The sequence below is a fragment of the Onychomys torridus genome, chromosome 2 (assembly GCF_903995425.1).
Source record: "Onychomys torridus chromosome 2, mOncTor1.1, whole genome shotgun sequence".
Lineage (NCBI taxonomy): Eukaryota > Metazoa > Chordata > Mammalia > Rodentia > Cricetidae > Onychomys > Onychomys torridus.
The window spans coordinates 81,686,230-81,702,495 of record NC_050444.1 but is presented as its reverse complement, the minus strand read 5'-3'; the positions used below and the strand labels follow the sequence as shown (position 1 = coordinate 81,702,495).

The 16,266-nt window shown below is 53.0% G+C and overlaps 2 protein-coding genes across 3 annotated transcripts in view; one reads left to right on the top strand and one right to left on the bottom strand.

Moving 5' to 3' along the window:
* The window catches only part of Akna (AT-hook transcription factor), a 47,117-nt gene extending 39,110 nt beyond the window's left edge, over positions 1-8,007 (top strand). For both annotated transcript variants that reach the window (XM_036178470.1, XM_036178469.1), the window contains exons 16-22: positions 1,353-1,526; positions 1,786-1,901; positions 2,466-2,612; positions 3,676-3,771; positions 4,628-4,744; positions 4,842-5,022; positions 7,160-8,007. In XM_036178470.1, coding sequence (XP_036034363.1) covers positions 1,353-1,526; positions 1,786-1,901; positions 2,466-2,612; positions 3,676-3,771; positions 4,628-4,744; positions 4,842-5,022; positions 7,160-7,400 — 1,072 coding nt within the window. In that variant the 3' untranslated portion in view covers positions 7,401-8,007. The remainder of the gene's footprint in view (positions 1-1,352; positions 1,527-1,785; positions 1,902-2,465; positions 2,613-3,675; positions 3,772-4,627; positions 4,745-4,841; positions 5,023-7,159) is intronic.
* A 1,608-nt stretch (positions 8,008-9,615) lies between these two features.
* LOC118578903 (alpha-1-acid glycoprotein-like) lies at positions 9,616-13,251 on the bottom strand. The gene is made up of 6 exons (XM_036180179.1): positions 13,138-13,251; positions 12,640-12,782; positions 12,359-12,429; positions 11,286-11,393; positions 11,049-11,152; positions 9,616-9,678 (listed from the first exon to the last, which is right to left on the bottom strand). The coding sequence occupies exons 1-6, from the start codon at positions 13,249-13,251 to the stop codon at positions 9,616-9,618; spliced, it is 603 nt and encodes a 200-aa protein (XP_036036072.1).
* Positions 13,252-16,266: the final 3,015 nt, after the last annotated feature.

Sequence of the window (16,266 nt, the reverse complement as noted above, 5' to 3'; positions counted from 1 at the left end):
CTGACAGACCCAGCCAGAGGACAGGTGACACCCAAGGCTGTGTTCCAAGTCCCAGGCCAGGCAGCCGAGCTCTGTGTCCCAGGTTTAACCAGTTGCTGGGAACGCTCACCCCCCTGTAGCCACCGTGGCCCCTGGGTTTTGCCTTGGAAACCCCAGCAAGCATCTCCCTGGAGATCACCTAGGAGACCCATGCTTGGTACACACACAGCTTGGTTGGGCATGGCCAGAGGGAGGTCCCCAAGCCTTCCTGTGCAGTCACCACAGAGATCATGTCTGCAGATGGCACCAGGAGACGCTCACTCAAGAGTCCAGGGATCCTGAGGGGAGTCCCCAGCCTGGGTATAACACGTAGTGTGGCTGCAGAGCCCACCTCAGCCTGGAAGATGACCACATCAAGCCCAGCCTCTAGTGGTGCTCCATGCACAGGGTCTGTGTCGGGGTATCGGTTAGCTTGTGCCCAGCAGTGCCAGCAAGGTCACAGGACCCTGAGGGCTCAGCGAGCCAGGGGCCTAGCAAAGCCAGAACAGGCAATGTTATTCCCTCAAGTAATGCCTTGTGTTTGAACAGGAGGTTGGGCTGTGTCTAAAGGTCTCACAGGGGATCCAGAAGGCAGCCTTGCAGACATATCTTCCAGCCTGCTCACTTCACAGCACCAGAAGCACATGGAATCCCCTTGTCCCACTCTGTGACCTTTTGTTCTCTCCCTCCTGAAGCCTGAGTCCAGGGATGTTCCCCAGGATCTGACGGGCCTGGGATTATGAGATGGGATGCTTATCCTTCCTGCCTCTGGGTCAGAGCTGGGGAGGCAGATGCACAGAGTGTCTTCTGCTGGCAGTAGCCATGGTCAGTGGGAATATCTGCAGGACTGAACTCTGCTCAGACAGTTACAGCTTCTGAAAGGAGGTAGGGAAGGCAGGGCAGCCCTGACCCAGCAGGACAGATGGAAAGTCTGCAGATGTTTGTTTGTGTGCTAGGGTCTTGCTATGCAACCCAGGCTAGCCTCGAACTCATGGTAATCCTCCTGCCTCAGCTTCCTGAGTGCTGGGATTGCAGGGGTGTGCCACCAAGCCAGCTTCAGTGTTTTCTATTCTGTACCTAGTCTCTGTCTTGAGAAGCCTAGGCTGCATGTTAGGAGGGTCATCCTCACGGGTGGGTTGCCCAGATTTGCTTGTGGGCCACAAACTCAAGAGAAGTGTCAAGGTGTGTGGCAAGGGACATTCCAGAATCCCTGGGCTGCACAGTCTGATCTTGTGTCCGCAAAGACAAAAGCCGCCCCATCCAGGCAGCGCTGGGGGCCCCATAGCTCTGTTACATGCTCCCATGTTCTTGTTTCTTTCTCCCTGCCATTCCAGCCAGGCCATCAGAGATCTCCAGGCAGAGGTGTCAAGGCTCCGCCTACAGCTGGAGGACAGCCTGCACCGGCCACACCCGGGCAGTCCAACTGCTGTAGCCCAACTTGACCACTCCACACGGACCCAGGACAAGCCGATGGATTCCTCACCCTCCTGGGCCTCCCACTATGGCAGGTAGAAGACAGCCCCAACTCCTACCTCTGTTCCCTATGGAGTTAGCCAGCCTCTGACCCTCTCTGGGCACATGGGCTTAGATACTGCACTCTCCCCTCTCCTCACAACATGGTCATTGGTCCATTCTGATGCTTACCCCCTCCCCCAACACACACGTTTATTTAATTTACGGAAGGGATGCACACATGCCATGATCACCTGTGGAGGCTGCCTCCAAAACCTCACCCAATGATGTCATCTCTCTCTTCCATGTTGCTAGTAAATCCACAGAGAGGTTGTCTGGGGAGCCTAATGGTACAGAGCCAGCTGGGCCAAGAGGAAGACGGCGAGCCAGGTCCTCCTCCGTGCCTCGGGATGTACCCAGACTGTCCCTAAGTAAGTGACCAGAGACTTGGGACTGGTTTCTGAGGGTCCCAGTCAGCACATAGGCTCTGTGGTCAGGGAACCCAACTGAGCCTGGAGAAGGGCATCTGTATGTGTGTTTGGGACTGTTGCTGTGCTCTGAGACAAAGTACATCTTTAGTCCTAGCCCCTTAGACAATGCAGCAACCATGAAGGAGGGCTGAGGGTCACCAGCCTCCATTGCAAGTGGATGTGTGCTCTGCTGAGGACATTAATGGCAGCGTTCAGGGACCTCACTGACAGAGAACAGCTGTGGAGTTTGAACTGGGGTTCAACCCCAGTTCCCGTCCCTGGCCAGTTTGTCACCTGCTCTGAGCAGATAAAGTGACAGCGGACCGTATAGAAATCAGAGCACCCACCTCCTAGGGTTGTGTGATAGCCACAGCGCTCCGGGCTGAGATGGTGGAGCTGTGGACGCTTGGTCCCCTGGGAAGACCCAAACCCAAGCACCGCTCTGACCTCCCCTGGTACTGTGCTCACTCCTCAAGCAGTTTGAGCCCCTCACCCGCCCCTTCTGAGGCCCCCTTTCCACCCCAGGTTCGGAGTCTGAATCGCTTTCTCCTCGGCTGTCATCTGAGAAGAGCAGGACCTTGGAAGAGCATCCCCAGGTCGCACAGGAGGGGACAAGATCCACAGGCAGCATGAGGCAGAAGGAAAGAGTCTCCTTCCGGGGCCAATACACAGGTGAGCCGCGCGCGCGCGCACGCGCGCGCGCACACACACTTGACAACGCTTGACAGGTGCGCAACCACTGAGCCCCATTCCCAGCCCTTGGTTTGTGTTTAGCTTATCTATATGCACTTGTAAACATGTTTGTGTGTATGAGCACGTGTGTGCCTGACTGCATGTGTGTCCTCATATGTGCGGAGACCAGAGGCCATGGTCTGCTGTCTTCCTCCATCACTCTGCACTCTATTTGCTGAGGCAGGATCTCTCACTGAGCCCCAATCTCACCAGTTCGGCTAGTCCAGATGGCCAGCTTGCCCTGGCAACCCCACCCACCCCCTCTGCCTCCTGAGCGCTGGAGTTACTGGTGGGCCACAGTAGCCACGCAGCCTTTATGTCAGTGTGGAGGATCCAATCTCTGGTCTTCACGTTTGTGTTGTAAGCACTTTATCTGCCAAGCCTTCTCCCCGGCCTCAGCCCTTGGTGTTTATTAAGTAGCCCAAACCAGCTGAGAACTTGGCACATGTTCACTTCTATCCAGTGCGATTTCAGGAATTTGAGACCATTCTGGGACCAGCCAGTTTCCTAGTGGCCTCCAAGGGCTTTCCAAGGGCTGGCCAATGCAGTCCTGTTCTGCCCTTGCCGAAGTCCCAGACATCGGTCCTATGATGTCCCCCTGTCCAGCCATTTAGAGCCCAGGAAGAGACACTGCTGACCCCTCTCAACTGAGCCCGAGGCAAGGAAGGGATGACCCAACTCCTAACTCATGACATTTCTGCCACATCAGCGTCCACGTCTTGCCTCTGCTGGGTGTGCTAATCACTCCCACAGGGCAAGAACTGGCAGCTACTTCTAGAAGCAGAGATGCCACTCGGAGCCTGGAGAGGGCAGTAGTAAGCAGGCATCTGTGTTCTGTGCATATGTGCACACACATGTACAATGGGTCCATCAGTGGCATGTGCTTCACCTGTACACAGGAGCTAGGCAGGGGACAACTGATAAAACTGTCGGAAGAGGAAAGAGATGATTAAACCAGTGTCCACACGGGTGTTGACACTGATCATTCCGGATTCTTCCCCAGGTCAGGAGTACCACATTCTGTCCCCCAAGGCTGTCCTGAAGGACCGTGGCACAGCCTCCTGTTCCCACTGCCAGCCCAGTAGGACCCGGGACACAGGTAAGAGACAGCGTTCTGGGCAGTTGAGGCTTAGCCTCTCACCACTGGGAATTTTTATTAGGGCTGACCATGAACCATTTTATGAGAGGAGAGGCTCAGAGACAATAAGTAACTTGCTCAAGGGCACACAGCTTACAAGTGATAGCCCCAGTATTTGAACTCAGGTCTTTATAACTCCAGAGTACTGGCCCCTCACCACCATGGATCGCTATCCTGACAGACCTTTCCATTCATTCATTCATTCACCCATTCACTCATTCACACTCGCTCAGCACCTTCCAATATTGTCCCTAAGGAACCAGCAACAAGACAGAATGGCCAGGGAGAACACAGACCTGAGGTACCTGACCAGACTGGGTGTGGGAGGTTCCCAGAGGGTGTGCTGGCCAATCTTGAGAGCAAGTGGAGAAGTCTGATGCTCAGCCAGATGCAACACTGAGGATCTGCATCTTGTGAGCACCATGATCCCTGCTGCGGACTGGCCCCTTCACCTTCCACTGACCTGGTTTCCCAGTGACTGCACTGGGCTCCCATGGAAGGACCAAGACTGTCTCAAAGGCAAAATGGACTTGTCATCTGGTGGGCCTGGGCATGAGATCAGACGGCCACTTCCTTTGGCAAAGTACTGCCTCGTGGTGCCTCAGTTTCCCCGACTGTGGAGGGGAAATGGGCAGAGCAGCTAGCGCAGCGAGCAGCTGGGCGTTGTGGAGTGATAGTGAAGGTCTTTAGTGGTTAGCATATGGTCAGTGCCTACTTCCACCGTCATGGTTGCTGCCCGTGTTGCCCTCCAGCACATAGCCTGGTGACCTCTGCAGGCAGGTCATCCTTTCCACAGCTCTCTCTTCTTCCCTTCCAGGCAGTGCTGTCTCTAGAGAGCCACCGGGACCATCCGCAGCTGATGCCCTCCGCTGTCCCCTGTGTGGAATAGTCAGGTCCACTGCAGAAGCAGATGGCCCCAACTCAGCCCCCTCTGGTAGGAACGAGTGCTCAGCATCTTCCTTCAGCCGTGGGCTCGCCTGCATCTGCCCATATCCCCTCACGATCTCTGTGCATCCTTTCTTCCCTTACAGGGAAGAACACCCCGAGGAAAACTGCACCTTCCACCCCCAGCCCCAAACGGAAGAGCAAGCAGATAGGCTCGTCAGTACGACCGCTCCCTGGACTCTGGTACCTGGCTGCTGCATCCCCAGCCCCACCAGCCTTGGCCTACGTCTCCTCGGCTCCCATCATGCCTTACCCACCACCCACTGTGTGAGTCTTCCCATCCAGCTTCTTCAGCAGTCTTATATCAGAGGGCTGTGAGCCATGGATAGTGCCCTCCTGTAATTTACCCATGCGGAAATGGAGCGCATGCTTCACATTCTTGTACTCACTCAACAAACCCGTAGGGGCCAGACTGCTGGGTACTGGAAACCCATCGCTAAAGTAGACTGGCAAGAGGGCTCCGTCTCTGGGAGTTACAGCTTCCTGGAGACCTAGAATTCTAGCCATCTCCCTCTCCTAATGAGTAAGCCTGTAATAAGGACTTTTTTAAAAAAAAAAAAAAAAAAAACAGTAATACTAATAGTTTCTAATTTTTTCTCCCTTCTTTTTTTCAATTGATTTTCGTTGGTGGAATGGTTTTAGATTTAGGAGAATTGAGTGGATACTACACAGTTCTCCCACGCCCTACACCTCCCCCACAACCTGTTCTGATGTCTCTGTTCATACACGTTACTCCTAGAGAACCAACTCCAACGCTTTAGTATTAATCAAAGCCTGGGGTTTTCCTCTAGCATCCTTGATTTATGTCTGAAGCCATTTTCTATTCCGGGGTACCATCCAGGATCCCCCTACATTTACTTGGGGGCTCCTCTTGGTTGTGGCAGCTGCTCCATACTGCCCTGTCTCCGTGGCTGTGGCATGCAAGGCCACCAACCAGATGGGTTTGAGATTGAACACCACCTACCAAGAAGCAAAGAGTGGGCGTGGTGGCCTGGTGACATCTCAGGGTCAGACATGACTGTACAGGGAACACCTTCTCCTCTTATCACTGCTGTGGCCGAGGCAGGGGACTGTTTCTATAAGCCTCGGTTTCTTTGTCTGTTCAATGGGAAGTGGCTCTGCCAGGCGCTGCTGTGTGAGGATTAAGTGAGATGTGGCAAGACCCCACTGGGATGTTTGTGGAGTCTTTTCTGTGATTCTGGGAAGTGTCGTGACTGACTTAATGGTGCCTTAGCCATCTCTCCAGACCCCCTTCTAGTCTCAACTGCCACGAGCCACTTCCCAGTTTCCTCCACTGTGAAGGGAGTCAGGTGGGATGCAATGTTACCAATAGACAGCCTGCCTCTGTGGGTGATGGGGCGGCAGCTGCCTCTATGGCAGTGGATGCCAGTAGGGATAGAAGTTCAAGGCACCCGCAGGCACTGGGTCTCTGTGAGGGGCCAGGCCTGGGGTACAGTTTCTTCTGCCTTCTTGGTTGAGTCTAGGTGGGCCCTTAGGGGGCAGCCTTGCATTGTGTCCAAACCCTGATTCCCATGGTATGGATTCCTGTCCCTGGGCAGGAGAGGTTTGGTGGCCTTTAGCAGCCTTCTGGGAGCCTTAGGGTTCTCTACTGTTCTCAAGGCAAATCCGTACAGTCTGGGCCCAGGGAAGAGCTCACCAGGTTGTGGTGACTACAAAGAAGAGAGGATTAAGTGGCCAGCCGCTGGAGAATGCCTAGTCTGTTTTCTTCTGGGATGATAAAGATGACCACATGAAGGAATGTATGGGAAGCCAGGGTGGCCAGTAGCCTTAGTGCTGTAGATGTAGTTAGAGCAAACCACACCTCAGGTTCCTCCCGGGCCAGACAAGTCTGAGCATGCTCCGTGATTGAACGTGATTGAACGTGATTGAACTGTGGCCGTGCTCTGCTGCCATCTGCTGGCCATATGCAGCCCTGCAGCAAAGATTCTGTAGTCTACGTGCCTTTGCTTCTGCCCTGGAAAGCTTGGAACTCTCAAGCCAAGCTGGCCCTCCTGTGAGCTCCAAGTATGCGAGCCATAGTGAGCCCAGATCCCCCCTAAACGAGGGAGCGTTTGCTGCTCTGCTACCTCCGGGAAGCCCAGTCATTCAGCTTAACGTTCTCCATCAGTACCTGCCACTTACTGATACTGGTAGAATTCTTTGACGGCCCCAGAGTGCACACAGGCAGCACACTGTGGGTGGTCTGTAAGTGAATGCTAAGCAAGAGGACGGCGTGAACTAATCCTGCCTTGCACCTGCTCCTGGACAGGCTCTGGCACATTTGCTCTCCTTCATCCCTCCAAGTTCATCTCTCCACACAGGCCTTGCCCAGGGAGTAGAGTAGATGTGCAGCTGGGGCTCCCAACCCATAGCCTCTTAGTCATACTCTTCCTTCTCTCCCCAGGTACTATGCAACCCCAGCACCTACCTCAGCCCGGACAGCCTCCCCGCAGCCTGCCCGGGGATCTCGGGGAACCCGGCACTCTGTCCATCTGGGTCTGAATGACCTAGGAGAACTGCAGGCCGCACTCAGCCAGGCTGCACAGGCAGCTGAGAATGTGCGTGTCACCACCCGCCAGCTGAGGCGCTCCCTGTCTGCGGACCTGCGCCACGCCCGGAGCCTGAGAGGCTCCTGCCTCTTCTGACTCCAGGGAGGCTCTGAGACTGAGTAGGCAGCCAGCCTCTGTTGCCCCGAGGCAACAGTCTCCTGGAGCCATTGATGGCTGGAAGATGTCACGGCCCCTCCTTTGGAGTGCCACCTACCTGCTCCATGTAGCATGTTTAAAATGGAGAGACACTGGCCTGGTCAGTAGTGGATGAACATCCAGGGGACCAGCTCTGTCTACCAGGTGCGGTGGTCATGGCTACCTCTGTCCAGTCAGAGCCTCTGAGATTTTCCTTGCCACCCCCTTCTGCCCATGTCCACCTGCAGCTAATAATGCGGATCTCACTGGACAGGATGTCTTTACACTGGGGAGCTAACTTGATCCTTCTCAGAAGGCCCGCGAGGACAAGGACAGCCGAAGGTCGCTGTAGCATCTCCGTCACTGCCTGTAATAGCCACGCTGAGGCAGGGAGAACCTGGCTTGGGAGTTTGTTCCTAGTAGCCTGTGGACTGGGGAAGGACTTAGGGACCCATAGAACATCTTGGGATGGAGGCCTCAGGTGACATGTGCCCCGATCTCCTGTGATTACAGAAGTTTTCTCCCTGAACCCACAGAATAAAGCCAGCCCACGTAGGGCCAGGAAAGACCTGCCAGCCTCAGACCTTTCCGCTATGTCTTTGGATTTTGGTAGCATCCACTAGAGAACTACCTGCCAGGCCGTGGCTGAGGCTGAGAAACCAGGCCAACACCCCTCCCCCTATCCCATAGCAGAGTGAGCTCAGCATTTCTGGAATGTGTGTTTATCACAGATTGTTTATATATTTTAGACATTTAAAAATCTATTTTCGTTATAAAAGCCAATGAAGGAAAATGAATAATGATCTTAAGAAAGGGAAAAATTCCCAAAGCTACTTGTGTCTGTGGTGTGTATCAGAAGCCCGTGGCTTTTAAAGACGAAGGTGTGGGCAGGGAAGTGGATGCCCAGCTAAGGTCTCTCCCAGGGTACCTGCTGCACATGATTCCAGAGTCTGCCTGTCCTTCTCCTGACATCTGTCTCTAAGCTTTCCTTCATCCTGCCCTTAGCCTAGAGAGGCCAGCCGAGCAAGGCTGTGGTGGTGGGAGACCCAGCAGGAGAGTGTCTTCCAAAGCCCCAGGCCGGAGTGAATAGCACCCTCTGCCTGTGCCCAGCTGGACACTGGGTGTGTGTGTGGCAGTTTTGCCGTCCCCATTCCCCCCCCACACATACCCCCGATGTCCTGACAGGCAGAGCGGGGCTCCACAGAGCTGTCTGCATCCGCCGCTTTTCCCATTTCTGTGAAAAAGTAGCTGGCAAAAGCAACTGGAGGGCGGAAGGCTCCTGGGTGGAGAGGGACACGGCCGGTCATGTCAGGAGGCTGCAGAAGCTGGTCACACTGCATCCAGGCGGGACAGAGGAATGACCTTAGCAGAGAGAGAGTTGAATGTAGGTGCCCCCCAAGGAATGCTGCTGCCCACATTCAGGCTGGGTGGTCATCTCTGGAAATGTTCTCACAGACACACACATAGTCCATCGCCTAGGTGCAAATCTGTGTGAGTGTGGAGATTCTCTCACACCCTGTGCTTGCCACTGAGTGGACTCCTTGTAAAATAGCTCTCAGCTGGCCTCGACCTTGTCAGTTGTCAGCCCGTCTCATCTCACAGTGTCATTGTCTTCTGAACTCATACGGGCACCCTGAGGACTCTTCCTGGGGACATCCAGACTCTCTGGCCTACACCCAAGGCTGCCATGCCATGGTGCCCGGGCCTTTTATACCATGCCCATGGCTGCATCCACATGGGCCCTCCTGTCTCCCAACTCACCTCTCCTCCATGATTAGGATGGCTCTTCTGAAAGTAAAGACCCTTGTGATGGGCATTACACTACACCCCTGGATTCCCCACCCCAACTCACCGACGCTTGGGTCTTCTGCCTCATCTCCTTCCAGTGTGCCCTCTTGCATTTGGAACTTATAAGAGCAGCAGGTTTTTTTCAGCTCCTGATTCAGATGCCCCTTCCAGGAAGCCTTCTCAGATTTCCCCAGGTGGGGCTTGTTGGACTTAGCTGAGGCTCCACTCATGGCAGGCCTCTCCACGAATGAATGAATGAATGAATGAATGAATGAAACAAATAAATGCTTATTGGCTGTTTTGAAAAAGCTTTACTGATGTGGAGAAAGAATCAAGGTGCACAGGACAGCCCACACAGTACAGGGAGCTGAGACCATGCCTGGCCTTCCTAGGGATGCTCCTCTGTCTTCTTCTCTTGCTCAGACTGCTCCTGCTGCTGACTGCACATATCCTAGAGAAGAGCAGGGAAGAGAGCAGAGTGACTGAGCTGGCCATGGTGGCACACACCTGCGGGGAGGATTGCTGAAAGTTCCAGGGTAGCCTGGGCTACAGGGTGAGATATAAAGGAAAAAATCATATGGTAAGATAGGTAAGCGTGATGGACAACTTGAATCCAATCCCCAAAGACCATATGAGGGTGGCGTGCTCCACAGAGTTGTCCTCTGACACTCTTCACATACATCATGGCATGCTTGCACGTGAGTGCACACACATGCACATACACATGCACAATAGCAATAAATACATTTTTTGAGAGAGGGTTTCTCTGTGTTGCTTTGGCTGTCCTGGAATTTGCTCTGTAAACCAGGCTGGCCTCAAACTCATAGATATCCTCCTGCCTCTTCCTCTCAAGTGCTGGGATTAAAGGTGTGCACCACCACCACCTGGCTATAAATACATTTTTAAAAGGAGAATGAAAAATCCCAATGGTTGGCCAGAAAAGGCAGCATAGTGTCAACCAGCTGTAACCGAGATCTACCACGGCTTCAGTGGGGTGTCTAGGGCAAGTCATTCCCATCTCTGAGCCTCAACGTATTCACTCCATTGAATGGGAGCATGGAGTCCCCCAAACAGCAGGCAATTTTCTGAACATTCCTGGCCAAGGATGTGGGTTGAGTCTACAGATCCCACAGTCATGTAGCTGAAACGACTGAGGCCCAGGTGGCTGGGTGACCTTTTTGAGGTCTCCTGGTTGTGAGGTAGAGAAGGCAGGCTGTGAAACACTGCAATTCCAGTGGCTTGCAGGCATCCTCTTCCTGGGAACCCAGGGCTGGCAGGAAGGGTTCAGGTGGGGTCACAAAGTATTGTGTGCCTCTCAAACTGAGTGTAAGCTCATTGGCTTGTCCTGTGACCTCATCTAGAACAAAGCCAAAGCTGAGGAATGCTTTCCTTCAGCACAGGTTTAGAGAGAGCATCAAGAAGACCCTGTGTGGGTCATCCCTGCCTATGACCAAAGTCACTGGGCTTGCTGGAGATGGTGTGGCACAGAAAACTTCAACCACAACTTTGTATAGGTACTGAAAACGAAGGCCAGGGAAAAGCCTGGCACCCTGGCACCAGCCGTCCCCTCCATTGCCCTTTCTGATCCTGTCCCTTATCCTCCCCAGTCTTTCCAGGATCTCCTACTTAACCCCACCCACCCCCAATCTCGTTGTCTCTCTGGTCTCTGGGAATCTCAGCTGCGACAATAGGCCGAGTTCTTAACAGCAAGACACCTGCCTCACTGGGCTACCTTAACCAGCAGCTTACCCTCTCTGAGCCTCTAGGGTCACTCAAAAGGGGTCACTCAAGAGGGTGACATCATCCAGCCTCTTTGTTTACCTTTTTCCAGTCAGTATATATGATTTCTGACTCCTTCATGCCTAGACTTTTGACAGCTTTCAGGAATTCCTGAAGAAGCTCTGAGGAAACATCTGTCTTATTAGCTGCAAGAGAGAATGGGGGTGCGGGGCTGAGTAAGGGTTCAGCAGATGGGAGGCCTGGCAAGGATGTGGGGTGCAGGTAGGGGACCAAGGGCAAAGCCCTTGGAGGTGGGGATCAGGGCTGCGAGGCACGTACCATACAAGGACAGTCCCTGGTTCTTTTCATCGTCTGGGGCAAAGGCAAGCAGGAAGCCCCCATGTTTCTTGAACACTTTCAGGTGGGCCAAGTGTTCTACTGCTCCCTCTGCAGGAGGAAGGGCTCTGTGAGTCACTAGAATGGTGCGGTGCACCCCATTCCCAATAGCTAGGGGCAAATGCCTGGGGCTCCCTAGAGCTGCAATGCGCTCAGCCTCTGCTGGGTGCCAGCCCTCTGCTGAGTTCTTCGCAGATAAGGAATGGCAGGGGCCTTGGAAATGGTGGCTGTCTGTCCCCATGTCACAGATGAAGGGGCACAAGGATTAAAAGCCTCGGGGTTGCTAAGCAGTGTCTGATCAGGCCCATGAGCATTTGTGTGGCCTTCCTATGTGTTGTCCCCGGTGACATGGGGGGGGGGCATGGGTGAGGTCGTGGCTGCCCACCCCACAGGTTCCCACTCTGAGCTCACAGAGGATGGGAAAGGATGGTTAAAAGAGAGGCTGGTCTGGAGCCTAGATTCTAGTTCGAATCTGCTTCTAATTGCAAAGAATGACTTAACCACCCTGCGCTGTTCCCTTCTCTGATCCTTGCAATCCCGAAAGCACCAAGTTCCAACAGCGCCCAGCACAGGGCTGTAGTGGATAGCCATCCCAGCATTGGCCTGGAAGTTCCAACCCCCACTGAGGCTTCGGTAATGATCACGCCCATAAGGCGGGGCAGAGGGGGGAGCGGAAGACTGAGGATGAAGAGGAGGTCTCGCGCTTGGTTCCGGGACCCTGGACACTGGAGGTAGACCGAGCAGAGTTCTACAGAGAACACTGCCAGACTGCGCTATACCTTTGCCAGACCCTGCAACCTACCCCTTCATTTGTAAGTTACCCCACAAAATAAACCTCCCTTTTAACTACGTGGAGTAGCCTTAATAATTTCACAATACAGGGCAAAAGCTCAAAGCTTTTGTTTGTCAGCCAGTGCTCTCTGTGACCACAGGATCCATGGCCTTGGCATGCCCTCACCTCTAAGCTGGCTAGCCCCCTTCACAGACAGATCCATCCCACAAGTGCTGGCCCTCACCAGATTTGGAGATGGTCCCATTCTCTCTCTGGACTCCCAGCTTGCTGACGTTATAGACACATCGGTCCTCTCTACAAGCCAAGAGAAGGTGGACAACAAAGCGAGAGGTGATCAGGAGATGTGGCCAGCATGGAAGCCAAGAGGCAGGTAGCGAAAGCAGTTAGATGTCCCCCATTCCTGAAGGTGGGAGGAGGGGAGGCCAAGCAGAGGCAGAGTTTGCTCAGGTCTCCAGGCATCCAGGAATGGAGGCCAGGGCTGGGGTGGCTGCTGCAAGGACTCACATGGTCTGGTATTCTCGGAGCAGTATAGTGTTGTCCGTCACGTTGGGGGTAAAGTAAAAATATTCCGCCTGTATCTTTTGAGCTACTTGCTTGAATTCAAGGTTGTGTAAAGCCGAGCCGATGTAAAACCATTTGCCAGAGAGCTGGGAAGACGAAGGGACACAAGTGAGCAGGCCTTGGCTGTCAGCAGTGATGAGTGGCAGGCAAGAGATGGCTTCTGAGCCACACATCGGGGGACTGAAGCCCCAGGTGGGGATCACATAGACAACTAAAAAATCAGCCATCCACTGCTCTGTCCCCGTCTAGAGACTTCAGGGGGATGCTTCTGAGTTTAGAGGCAGGGTGATGCCACCAGAGTCCCAGGCTGGTTAGAATTTCCCTGAGGAGAGGCAAGGGCAGCACCAGGAGCCCAGAGATTAACACAGACAGGGAAGGAAAAGCCCCGAGGAAAGGCTGCCATCTACAGTGCTCAGAGCCGGGCCCTGGGCAGGCACTCACCCAGCTCAGGGTGTCATTGGTAATAGGTATGCCTGTGATGTTGGCATGTTCTGGATTCTGGGCCTCCAGCAATGGCAGGAGGCTCAAAATGACAAGAACCGTGCACAGCGCCATGCGGATGGACACTCAGGCACCAGAGCCAGGAGGACCTAACTGGTGGCTGGAGGGTGCAGTGACCTTTATAACAAGATGTGGAGGGGCTCAGGAGCCCAGCCAGGGGCTGCAGAGACTTGGCACAATCCCACCAGCTCTGGGAAACGTCTTGCGCAAAACGTCCTCTCAAGCCAGCTCTAAGTACAGGTCTCCTGACCTCCAGTTGCCCTAAAAGCCAGAGTGTTGATTCATGGCCAAGGGGCATACAAGGCTAGCCCGAGGACACTTAACAGGTTACCAGCCACAAGTTTTTAATATAGATCCCAGCTAGCAATCTCATTCATTTCTTGTCCCATGGAGCTGCCAAGCATGACTGAGAAACCCTCCACCCCCAGCCACAAATTAAATCCCGAATGTGTTATGAAGAGGTTACAGGTCAGGAGTGAACTTGGAAGACACTTAGGGAGTAAGTAAGACAAAGATGAGTTAGATTCCAAATGAGTGTGATGCTTCTGGGGACCCCTACCCAGCCTTGCAGACAACAAGTGCCCAGCGGGGGTGGGGGTGGGGGTGGATCTGAGTGGAATCTGGTCCAGCAAAAGTTCCAGTATCTAAACCAGGCAAGGATCTGCCTATGGCAGTGCTTGCCCAACCCTGGAGCTGTGCCCAGCATCCAGTAAGGATCAGTTGTAGTTTCTGCCTGATGAAGCCCAATCTTTTTCCACATGAATGAATACTCTCAAAAAGGATTGTTATGGTCAAGCATGGTGACACCCACTGAGGCAGGAAGTCACTTCTGGGAGCTTGAGACCAGCCTGGGATTACACAATGGGTTGTTTCAAAGCTTCAACAACAAAAGTGTTATAGCATGCACACAATTTTGTGTTCTTTCTGTTTCCTGTGTCCTCCGCATATTTTTATATTTTAGTGTAGTCAGAGTTACAGCTTTAATAACACATAACTTGTCGTTCATTTACTATATTCTAACTCCATGAGACCCTTTCTTCAATTTGTGGCATGTTGTATTGTATTTTCCTCCTCATTGATAAGCATCAGAGCAGCATATTACCTTTTCAAATTACCCCACCATCCAACAGAAAAAAAAGCACGTCAACTCCAGCATCATGCATGTGAATGATTCTAGTGGGATTATTTAAAGTAGCCCCAAGGGCGATTCTGTTAAATGCCCATGACCAGGAAAATGGGAAATGGATTGGGACGTCTCATGCAAAAGGAGTGTTGTTTAGTGACAAAGAAATGAACTACTGATAGATTTGACAGTACAAATGTAGCTCAACAGCATTGTGGCCAGTAGTGGAACTCAGATGTCCCAGAGGTGGGATTGTATAAATCTGTGTATAGGCGTTCTAGATAGCCCAGCTAATCTGTAATGATAGAAATGAAGTCAGTGGTTGCCTAGGGGGAAAGGAAGGGGCCATCAATGGCAGGGGGACAAGCTGGACCTGGTTTTGTTAACCACAGATTAGAGTCTACTTCTAAAGGCATATAATTAAAAAACATGTCTATGTCTGGCTAAGGAAACCAGGATAGTGCCCACTGTACAGATGAGGTAACAAGCCGTACAGAGAGGTTAAGTGACCCGGAGAAGACACAGCAGCAGAGCACAAGCACCTTTACAGATGTGAGCATCCCTTTCCATCTCCTTCTGTATCAGCCGCTGAACAGGACTGCTGATTCTAATTAGGGCCTGTAGGTCAGGGCTGAGAAAGCACACCAAAGACTGTTGGGACAAGCCCAGGTCCTGTGTGGAGATCTTGGCAATGTGCGTGTGACTGACCTCCTTGAACCTCAATTCCTTTGTCTGAAAGCTCATCATGGTATGTACACATTTTGCCAGTCAAGCCCTTCAGATAAAAACACAACACACTTTGTACTGGTGCAGAGGGTATGGCCAGTGTACAGGAACTACCTCCATTGTGAGAGTGAATGGTACTTTTCTTGGCTTGACCTGTATGTAGCTGGCCTCTAGAGATCAAAGAGCAGGTGCTGAGACTATGGCTCAGAAGGTAAAATGCTTGCCCTACAAGCATGGGGACTTGAGTTTGATCCCAGGAACCCATACAATAAAGCCCGGGCATGGTGGCATGCACCTGTAACCCTAGCAGTGGAGGGACAGAGATGGGTAGGTTCCTGGTGCTCAATGGCCAGCCAGGCTAGCTGACTTGACAAGCTCAAGGCCAAATGAGAGACCCTGTCTTAAGAAAGAAGGTTGACTGCTCTGAGGAAAAACATCTGAGGTTTGCCTCTGGTGTACACGTACACACGTACACACACACACACACACACACACACACACACACACACACACACACACACGCTCAACAGCAATTGACTGTTATTTGACTCCATGGCTCCATAGTGTGGACTGATAGTCTACCTACGGCTGGCAGGCAGGACAGAGTGTACTTCTCATGACAGAATGAGGTCCCTCTAAAGGCCCTGCCCCAGGCAAGATGCTGGGCCCCGGGGAACTTGCAGTGTCTGTCTGTCTGTCCTCTGCTTTCCCTCATAGGCTACTGAATGTTGTGGGGTGAGGGGACTTTGGCTGACCTTTTGGCACTGTGAACACAGCAAGCCGAGCTTTTCCCTGGAACCCCAGCCTGCAGGGGAACCCACTCTGATGGCTTCTCGACACCTAGGTTGTGCAATGGGAGATTGAGAAATGTGGGGAAGGCTGGCTTAGAGGAAGCTACCACCAGACACTTCTGGGAAGAAACTGGCTTAGCTTCAGGGTGTTTGTTGGCCAGGTCACGGGGACCCAGGAATCAATGAGACAAAGTGGTGAACATACTCGTCTTCCCCTCCAGCCCTTCCTGATGGCTCTTGTGTCTCCTGGGTCATGTCTACAAAGCCACAGAGAGGCTGCTGACGCTGTCAGAGTTCTGATTTCCAGGCCAACCTGTCCTGTCGTCTGAGCTCTGCCATCTGCCACCTGCACAGCTTGGCTCCCAGGCCCTGTTGCAGCTTGGATCTACTGGCCCTAGTCTCTGTTCTTTGGAGTGTAACCATGACTTC

Coding starts and splice junctions, on each gene's coding strand:
- LOC118578903 (XM_036180179.1), bottom strand. CDS start 13,251: ATGGCGCTGTGCACGGTTCTTGTCATTTTGAGCCTCCTGCCATTGCTG. Junction 12,783..13,137: donor CCAATGACACCCTGAGCTGG/GTGAGTGCCTGC, acceptor TCGTCTTCCCAG/CTCTCTGGCAAATGGTTTTA. Junction 11,153..11,285: donor CCAGGGACTGTCCTTGTATG/GTACGTGCCTCG, acceptor TCTCTCTTGCAG/CTAATAAGACAGATGTTTCC.